The sequence below is a fragment of the Orycteropus afer genome, unplaced genomic scaffold, assembly GCF_000298275.1.
Source record: "Orycteropus afer afer isolate SDZICR_OR568_19922 unplaced genomic scaffold, OryAfe1.0 scaffold00147, whole genome shotgun sequence".
Lineage (NCBI taxonomy): Eukaryota > Metazoa > Chordata > Mammalia > Tubulidentata > Orycteropodidae > Orycteropus > Orycteropus afer.
The window spans coordinates 6,374,997-6,385,518 of NW_006921734.1; the positions used below are offsets into that span (position 1 = coordinate 6,374,997).

A 10,522-nucleotide genomic window follows, 5' to 3' on the forward strand; every position below is an offset into this window, starting at 1 on the left:
TATATATATACATATATATATAAAACATATATATATACATATATATATAAAACATATATATATATACATATATATACACACATACATACATACATACACACACGCAGTGTTTATTCAGCCCTATATAGGAGAATATGAAAAATATCAAACTGTAGAGAATTCAGGTGCTTAATAACACTGGTACTATCTAATGCCCAAAGTATATGACTCTTTCTTTGCGTATCCTATGGACATCAAAACAGTCAAGATATGTAACTGACTCAATTTTCAGGCTGAGAAAGATAGCACCACTTAAGAACCAAAAGCCACTTGATGGAAATCCATCAAAGCTACAAGAAACTATGATGTAAATTCTCAAAGTCAAATCAATTTCAAACTACCATCAGCCATCTCTCAGCATCCCATCCTGCTGTAGTTTTGCTTAAACTTACATCCTGAGTCTGAAATTCAGGCTAAACCAAAAATTTCCTTCTATCAATCCCAATATCCTTCCCACAGTCAAGATTCCCTTTAGCTTACGTATTATGGTCTTGGGACCAACAGCAGATATTGAAATGTGCAATTTATTTAAAAATATAAAATATTTTTAAAGCAAAACATTCTAGTCTAAAAGAATATATACTCAGTTGGTAGCCTGAAAGCAGTTTCATTAGGATATATTTCCAGAGTGTGACCTTCCTTCACCAAAGGCCATTTCACTATGAAGATTTTTATGTTACACGCATTACTTTCATAGCAGTTTTCAAGATGCAAATTTGTTATTAAACAGTAATAGTTGTAAATGCAACACACTTGCATTCTGTTTACTATATCAATGGAAGAAGCTGATAATAAGACTATGTAAGAAGCTCTGTGCTAATGACCATATGAGTACCAAACTAAACCAAACCCATTACCATTGAGTAGATTACAACTCATAGGATCCTATAGGACAGGGTAGAACTGCCCTATAGAGTTTTCCAAGGCTTGACAGAACTAGACTGCCACATTGTCTTCCATGGGTACAAACCACTGACCTTCTGGTTAGCAGAGAAGCACTTAACCATTGTGCCACTTAGGGCTCTGACATTATGGGCAGTGACAGGAAAAAAAGAATATTACCCTTAAGTAAAAGTTAATTATAATCAAAAACAGATTTTCTCAATGATCTTAAGTTTCGTACATTTACAACTGTTTAAAAAAAAAAAAAAAAAACACCATTATAGGTGAAAATCCTTCATGAAAAATAATTTTGCATGACCTACTGCCATCAAGTTGATTCCAACTATAAGAACTTTGTATAGTAAATGTAAAACACTAAATTCTGAACCACCTATTCCCAAGAAAACAATTACTGTCATTGTATAGAACTGTTTGAAACGTATTTATTGAAATCTAACAACAAAAAGATTGAGGAGCTCTTATGGAAAAGATAAAAGTAAATCACCCAACTTATAATCTGTTTACAAAATGGACACATGAAGTCATTATACTGAGAAAAAATAATTTCAAAGATTTCATAATAATTGTATATTTACATAAACTCTCTAACATTACCTGCCATATTGTCCAATATATCTGAGCCCCAATCTCCTTGAAACACTGATGTTAAAATGCTGTCAAATAAATGAAGTTCCTTTGCACCAACAATTTTGTCACGAAATAAGCGGCGTGCTTCATATGCTACAATTTCTAAAACATAATCTAATGGATGATTTGAGGATCCTAAAAAAGACAAAGCATTTTTAATTGCACTCAGATAACACTCAAATGATTTGAAAAGTCTGTTTCAACATAATATAAGAAAGAGAGATTAAGGCTCTACATACCGTAATTTTGACATCAGATAAACAGAAGAGAAAGAAAAAAAGTAAAATTTATTTTGTTAATGAGTTGATTAGTTTACCAAATTTATTTAAAGCCTATATTACATTCTATTATATCTAATTGTTCAGTAAAATATCATTAAACATGATTTGGCTATAAAGAATAATAATTTAATTTTTCCCTAAGAATCAAGTTTTAATATTGAAACTCGTAAATAATTTGGAAGAAGAAATACAACAAAATATATAATTATTATAATCTTTATTTATCTACTACAAATATAATAAACAGTATACATATGTACACACACAGACAAATGTCTGGCATTCTAAAGAAAGTGATTTGAAATCATGAAACTTACCTCCTTCTAAATCATATCTGAATAAGCCAAGAACCCACTGTGTAAGAACACAAGGAGTAAAGACATAGTGACTATAATCATCAACTGTAAATTTGGCCCGCACCTGAAAAAAGAAAATATAGCATATGATCAATCTAATTTCTTACGTATATAATCATTCTGTGGATGGAACTGTATTTCAGTATAAAATATTTCCTTTGTTATCCTGTGTATCATATCTTATGCATTTATGAAACTTTATTATGAGAAAGGTTCATAGCCTTCAACAAACTTCCAAAGATTGTTTGTGGGAAAAAAAAAAAAAAAAAAAACCACCCTTATTCTGCCCTTAATCATTCAGCATCAATATTAATTTGTTGTTGTTGTTGTTATGTGCTGTGGAGTCAGACCCAACTCATAGAGACCCCTCCTTGGGTTTCCAAGGCAGTATCACTATGGAAGTAGACTGCCCAACCTTCAAGGAATTTCGGGTATTCTAACTTAAATCTCCTTACTTCTACCACAATATGATAAAAAAGCACTTTCCAAACAGCACTTCCATAATTTGTACATGCTGTTCTTTTATCTAGAAAGATCTTTCATCTCAAGCCACTTGGTCAATTTTATTCATTTTTCAAGACTCAGATCAAATTTCCCCTACTTCCAAATCACTATTACATAACAAAGTTATTCAATCATGCCTCTACACCGTCTGAAATTCTACATGCTGCTATTGTTACATTTATCACACTGTATTAAGTATGTGTTTATTTATATGAGTAGGTCCCTCATTAGACTGTCAACTTCCAGAGAATAGACTCCTTCATCTTTGCATTGCTAGGACTGGCAAGAGAAGGCTCTAAATAAACATCTTCTGCATACTCAATGCCTATTTTCAAGTATCTTTTCACTTTACTAAGGAAAAAAATAGTTTGTCATGCTGTGGTGGCTTACAAGTTGCTGTGACACTGGAGGCTGTGTCACCAGTATTTCAAATACCAGCAGGGTCACTCATGGTGGGAAGGTTTTAAAAAGCTTTCACACTAAGACTGGGAAGAAGGACAGGACCATGCACTTCTGAAAAAAACTAGCCACTGAAAACCTTATGAATAGCAATAAAACACTGACATATTACTGGAAAGCTTCATGAACACCCATGAAACACTGTCTGATACAGTGCAGGAAGATGAGTCTCTCAGGTTATAAGACACTCAAAATATGACTGGAGAAGAGCTGCCTTCTCAATGCAGATTCAACCTTAATAATGTGGGTGCAATATCAGGACCTTCCTTTGCACAACTCAAAATGGGAAGAAACCAATGCACTACTAATTGGAACATGGATTGTATGAAGTACGAAACATAGGTAGCAGGAAAGAATAAACACTAAAGACTACTCTCTAAAGTTGGAAGCCTAGAAATCAGAAATTGATAGAAGTCAAAAGAGATGATTTTGCAACGAAGATGGACTCCATTCTAAATATGCTAAATTTGAGTTGATAGCAGAATATTCATCCTGATTCATTCATTCAAAAAAAATTTATTAGTGCCTATTGGAAATGGTTGCAGCAGTATATTGACAAGGAAGTTACTTCCTGAAATTCAAGTTGGATTCAGAAGAGGATGTAGAACAAGGGATATCATTGCAGATATCAGATGGATCTTGGCTCACAGCAAACAATACCAGAAAGATGTAACTGTGTTTTACTGATTATGAAAAGGCATTTGACTGTGTGGATCATAACAAACTATGGATAATATTATGAAAAATGGGAATTCTAGAACCCTTAATTGTGCTCATGAGGAACCTAAAATAGACCAAGAGGCAGTCCTTCAACCAGAACAAGGGGATGTTGCGTGGTTTAAACTCTGGACAGGTGTATATCTGGGTTGTATCTTTTCACCACATGTATTCAATCTGTATGCTGACTAAATAATCCATGAAGCTGGGCAATGTATCATCAGGATTGGAGGAAGATTCATTAACAACCTGTGCTAAGCAGATAATACAACCTTGCTTGCTGGAAATGAAGAAGACTTGAATCACTTACTGATGAGGATCAAAGACTACAGACTTCAGTATAGACTACATCACAACATGAAGAAAAAAAAATCCTTACAACTAGACCAATAAGCAACATTATGGTAAGTGGAGAAAAGATTGAAGCTGTCAAGGATTTCATTTTATTTTGGTCCACAATCATGTCCAATGGAAGCAGCAGTCAAGAAATCAAATATGTATTGCATTGGACAAATCTGCTGCAAAAGACCACTTGAAAGTGTTTAAGAGCAAAGATGTCACTTCTAAACTAAAATGCACCTCACCCAAGCCATGGTTTTTGTAATAGCCTTATATGCAAGTGAGAGCTAGACAGTGAATAAGGAAGACCACAGAATAATTAATGTATTTAAATTGTTGTGTTAGTAAACAACATTGAACATATCATGGACTGCTAGAAGAATAAATTTGTCTTGGAGGAAGTATAGCCAGAATGAATAAATTTGTCTTGGAGGCAGTATAGCCAGAATGCCTATTAAAAGTGTCTTCTGTACTTTGATCACACTGTCAGAAGGGACCAGTCCCTGGAGAAAGATACCACACATGGTAAAGTGGAGGGTTAGCAATAAAGGCAAAGACCTTCAACTAGACAGATTGACACAGTAGCTGCAACGATGGGCTCCAGCACAATGACAATTGTGAGGAAAGCATAGAACTGGGCAGCGTTTTGTTCTGTTGCACATAGGAATAGGAATTAGAATTGGAACCAGAAAATTTGAATTGAAAACGACTCAACTGTACCAACAACAACATTGACAACTGTGCCAAGTTAGCTAGTAGATACAATCATGAATAAGACACAAAGTATCTGCCACTCATGAAGCTTACTCGCTAGCAGAAATGTCTAATAGCAGAAAAGTAAAGCCTGGGAACAATACAAAGTCCAGGATTAACAGTTGCTTTTAGGAGCAAAACCAATTACATGAAAACTACAGTATAAATGAATATATACCTGTTCATATACTTGTACCATAGATCCTGCTAAGAGATAAATTTTTGATGAAGAACCCCAAATGGGATGATTCTTCAAATTCTTATGCAGAACTGGTTCCAAATATGCTCCATAAATGGTTTGTAATTGCTCTCTTTCTGGGTAACTAAAAAAAAAAATCATATAAGAAAGAAAGTTGAAATGAATTAGATTAGTATTCTGAAGTATTATTTTCATGTTAAGTTACAGCAGTGGTTTTCATACTGTGCTACTCTGAGACCTAGATACCTCAGAGGCTTACTCAAGAGTTAAAGGACATTTCAGGCTCAAAGTCCTCACTTTCACTTCAAGCAAATTAGATCTCCACTGATCTATTATTAAATACTGAGGGTCTTAATAGAGGATTCCAATGGAATGATTCTGAAACTTGCTTGAAAAACCACGGATCTTTAGGGAAATTTTAAGAAAAAGCATTGAGTTAAACACTGCCTATACACTGGGCAGTAAAATTCACCTCAAAACTATAAAAATAGAACCAATAAAACAAAATTCACATATTTCCCCAAACTGAAATTTATTTCAATACAGCTTAATTTGTGGTATAACATTAAAAAAAAAGAGAGAAAGAGAATGTTAATAGACAGGATACATCAGCATGAAAGCATGCTGTACAAGGCTTTGTAAAGCATAATTTAACAGCATTTAAGCAGACAAGACAGCACCATAATCAGAAGATTTAAGAGCCCCTGGAACAATTAAAAGGCACTCTGGTGGTGCAGTGGGTAGGATATTTGGCTGTTAACCAGAATGTCAGTGGTTCAAAGCAACCATCTGCCCTGTGGGAAGAAAATGAGGCAAACTCCTTCCATAAAGATTTACAGCCTTGGAAATGCAATAAGGGTCACTCTGAATTGGAACTGACTCAGTGGCAATTCCTCATAGCATGGTTTTTTTGGAACAATTAAAGGCCATAGAGATGAATGATATATTAAAATTGATGCCCTTAGCCAATTAAATTACCTAACTCTCCTTTTTTCAAATTTAAATTTTCTTTAGTTATCTTTACATAATTTTTATAAAGTTTGATAGTATTTGTGAATTTATGAAACATTTACATTTTAAAATCTACCTTTCAGATTCCTGATAATGACATTTTAGAAACTGATTGGTTTTATTTCCATACATGTTTCTAATATTTAAAATGCTTTCATTAAAGCCTTCATCCTCCTAAATTGTTGCTTCTAGTTTTTGGAAAGAAAGGAAAATAAAAAAGAGTCAAAGCTTAAAGTTTAATCATTTATAGAAACGTCATAATGGATACCTTTAATAAAATGAAATTATATAATTACTCTTAAATAAATAAATAAATAAATAAAACTGGAAAACATTAAGGTACATACTCTACTGCACAAAGACGAACAATAGAAGCAAATCTGGTGTTAAGCTTATGTCTTCCCAGTCTTCCTCCAGCTGACATAGAAGCCACAATTTGAATATTTTCCAAACCAACCCATTCCAAATTTTCATCATAAAATCCTTGATATGTCAATACCTATTTGAAAATAAATGTATATGAAACATTTTATATGTGAGATTTTATCATAGTATAAAAATGCTGTTCCTAAAATTCAATTTTTTCAACATGTAAACATCATTCTCTACCTAACTCAGGAATTTAAGATTGAAATATATTTTAAATTCTTATATCTTTTTTAAATAACACTGTTCAAGTATCTGTGATCAATTAGTGTCAGCTCAGTAAGTCTCATTTTTAAATGCTTTTCTCTCCAATAAACATTAAAATCCAAATCATATTATAAATCAAATAGCAATTATTTTTTAAAAAATAGCTAGACAAAATATAAGAAAAAAGTTTTATCTTCTATAAATATTTTATTATAATTATGCAGTTGCATGGTAGAGCTAAATTTTGACATAGGTAAGTGGAAGTTCTTAGAATTTAGAGTTTCTACTGTGATATAAGGAGTCCCTTCATGTGTGGTGCAAATGGTTAATTCAAATGGTTAACTGGCTGCTAACCAATTGGTTGGAAGTTGAAATCTACCTGGAGGCTCTTTGGAAGCAAGGCCTACAGAATGACTTCCAAAAAATCAGCCACTGAAATCTCTGTGGAGAACAGTCCTCTGACGCACATGGGGTCACCATGGGTAGGAATTAACTCAACAACAACAGTTAATGTGATGTAAATCATATAAACAAAATTTACTACTTGAGTGAATGTACAGTCACAAATCCTAACACGACCAATGGTCTAAAGAAAGGGGCATGGTTGACCCTATGGTAAGAACAATGTATACCTAAAAAAAAAGTAAAGTAACTGTTTCCTTAACTACAATTCCATCCCCTTCCTCTGCTTTTTCCTTGTTTTAGAAATAAAGGACAGGTAATATATGTAGGATAAAAGTTGTTTGTACTCTTCCTCTCACAGAGATATATTAACTTCTAAAGAAAGGAAAAGCAAAGAAAGTAGCTCTGGAATAACAATGAGATGTTTCAGGAGCTTCATTTCCATGACATATGCTTGATAAAACTGACTCCAAAGGAGGAAAGCAAAAGATTTTCTATCTATAAAAAAAGTTAGTGAAATTAAATTATTTTTCATTATATCAAAATACTTCAAGCGATTAAGACTCACCTGTTGTAGGAAAGCTACCAAAGTACTGGTCCCCCATTTATCAAGCTTGGGAAGGTTGATATCTTTTAAGTACAAAACAAGCCATTCACAGTCTTTTGGTCTGTATACTCGACCAGTATTAGTACTGATTACCATGCAAGTCTGGCTCAACTTCTGCAGGAGATGTCGAGAGGTAGTTTGTGCACTACAGTGAATTGTAGCAATTTGAGTGGATCGAAGTTGGGAAAAGGCATACCTGAGCAGCATCCTAAGGAAGATGTATGATATTTCACTTTGAAAATTAATCAATACACATTTAAAATTCAATTTAAAATTTGTCTTATAAATATTTCAATTTCTAAATTATATGTGATGATGTTACAGCGGAAAGTACCAAACATTGATTAAAAAAAGTAATTTTTTAATTTATAGACTAAAAAACAAAACAAAAAAAAAAAACCACTGCTGTCGAGTTGGATCCAACTCATAGCAACCCCTCCTTGGGTTTCCAAGGCGGTATCACTATGGAAGTAGATTGCCCAATCTTCCTTCCAAGGAGTGGCTGGTGGATTTGAACTGCCAGCCTTCTGGTTAGCAGTCAAATGCCTTAGGCACTATGCCACCAGAGCTCTCCTGATCTATAGACTAGAAAAAACTAATTCACATTTTAAGGCATTTTCATGAAACTTCTCTGCAAAATAAATCAGAGTTCACAGAAATAATTTAGTCTGATAAAAGCACATATAAAATAGACTAACCCTCTCTCCATAGTTAAAGAAAAAAATCTACAAATTTTAAGTTATCCAAAGTTAAAATATATATCTATGTTTATAAACAATTTTTTTTAATTACTATTGTTCTACTAGAAAGTGAAACTAATAGTTCATGGCTCCTTTGTTTCTAGAAACTATACTTTTTTAGTAGGCACTAAAAATTAGCTGAATTCCACTGAATTAAAAACTACTTTTAACTAGAGAGCTAACTTCAAGATCATATTTTATAACTAACCCAAAACCCATTGTCCTCAAGATGATTCCAACTCATAGTGACCCTATAGGACAGAGTAGAATTACCCCATAGGGTTTCCAAGTCAGAGGTAGACTGCCTCATCTTTCCCAAGAGTGGCTGGGAGTTCAAACTGCTGACCTTTTAATTAGCAGCTGAACGCCTTAACCACTATACCACAAGAGGTCCCTTTAATAACTAGCCCAAAAAACCAAACCCACTGCCATCAAGTTGATTCCAATACACAGTGAGCCCACGTGAGGGGGGGGTGGTCTGTAATCTACTTTACAGAAGTTGATTGCCTCATCTTCCTCCCACAGAGCTGCTGGTGAGTTTGAACCACTGACCTTCTGGTTAGTAGCCAAATGTCTTACCCACTACCCCACCAGAGTTCCTTCTACAACTAAAGTAAGTGGTGATTTGTGAGTATATCTAAGGTAATCATTTTTTGTTATGAGTAAATGCACAGATTCTTTTTAAAAGCATCATCTCAGACTGCTCTTTTTTCATTAGAAACATATATAACCTAGCAGAGAAAATGACCCATACACTTCTCCATTGTCATATTATTTTTACAAGTAGTGACAATGAAAGAGTCTTTCATAAAAATATAAATAATAAATACTACTTCCATCAAAAGAAACATAAAAGCTGCTAAATTTGAGGGGGGGGTGCAATCACTAAATGCACAATATCACCTTACTCAACACTTTTCTGCTCTTACCCTTTGCCACATCCTTCTGGTCCTACGAGAATAAATGGTTGTTTAGAATTAGAACTTAACCAAGGTTTGAAATAATCTAGACCTCGTTGCATATCAGGAATCTGAATGACTGGAAGAGTTTGGCCATTACTGAAATCCTCAGCAGTCAGGTTGTCTGGCTTCTTCAGCACATAAGATGCTAATCGTCCTTTACTTGAGTCATAGAACGAGTCCATTGGTTTATGAGGGTCTGGAGGAGATTCTCGAGCCCAGTTAAAAACCTTAAGAATACAAAATTGTAACAAGTTTTCACAAACTCTAGAAAATGTGAAATTTTAATCCTGCAAAGTCAATGTTACAGAAATGAATCATTTTAGTTAAATTAAAAAAGGCAACACACACTACACCTAATAACTATCCTTTATAATTAAAATAACATTTTACCTCAAATATTTAATTTTCTCTAAATGACCATTTAAGCAAATAAATAAAAGTCATATATTTTTTACATACATCATGGAATAAATATATTCAACTTTTAACAGAGCTCTTATGAACACAAAATTATAAATTATAGGTGGTAAGTACCCTAAAGTCCTTGATTTCTACTATATTCTGGCACTGCCCTTTTCAGTGTTGCCATCACTGCTCTAAATCGTTGTTTTTCTGTCAAATACTAAAAAATATTTGCATAGATGTAAAACAGAGAGATAGCCTCTGATGCTACTCTTCAACACTTTTATTTTGTACTTTAGCAAGATTATGTTTGTTGAAAAGCAGCAAATAATATGGTATTAATTGGTAACAATAAGAAGCATCTAGTAACAGAGGCAACAAGACAGCCAGGGAAAGGAAATAAATACATAAGCAAAATGATGGGATCAAAAGAAACAAAATGGAAAAAAACAGCAGGAATATAATGTTTTAGCCAACCCAAAAGAATATATGTTCAACTACTTTAAAAAAAGCTATTGGAAAAAAATCCCTTATTATGTACAATTCGGGAGCTCTGGTAGCATAGTAACTAAGGCACTTGACTGCTAA

General features: G+C 33.6%; 1 protein-coding gene across 1 annotated transcript in view; it reads right to left on the reverse strand.

Annotated features, from left to right (window-relative positions):
* DYNC2H1 (dynein cytoplasmic 2 heavy chain 1) overlaps positions 1–10,522 on the reverse strand; it is a 505,271-nt gene that overhangs the window by 354,221 nt on the left and 140,528 nt on the right. The window contains exons 42-47 of the mRNA XM_007946035.1: positions 9,500–9,759; positions 7,792–8,038; positions 6,536–6,687; positions 5,157–5,301; positions 2,168–2,270; positions 1,537–1,704 (exon numbers count right to left, since the gene is read on the reverse strand). Coding sequence (XP_007944226.1) covers positions 1,537–1,704; positions 2,168–2,270; positions 5,157–5,301; positions 6,536–6,687; positions 7,792–8,038; positions 9,500–9,759 — 1,075 coding nt within the window. The remainder of the gene's footprint in view (positions 1–1,536; positions 1,705–2,167; positions 2,271–5,156; positions 5,302–6,535; positions 6,688–7,791; positions 8,039–9,499; positions 9,760–10,522) is intronic.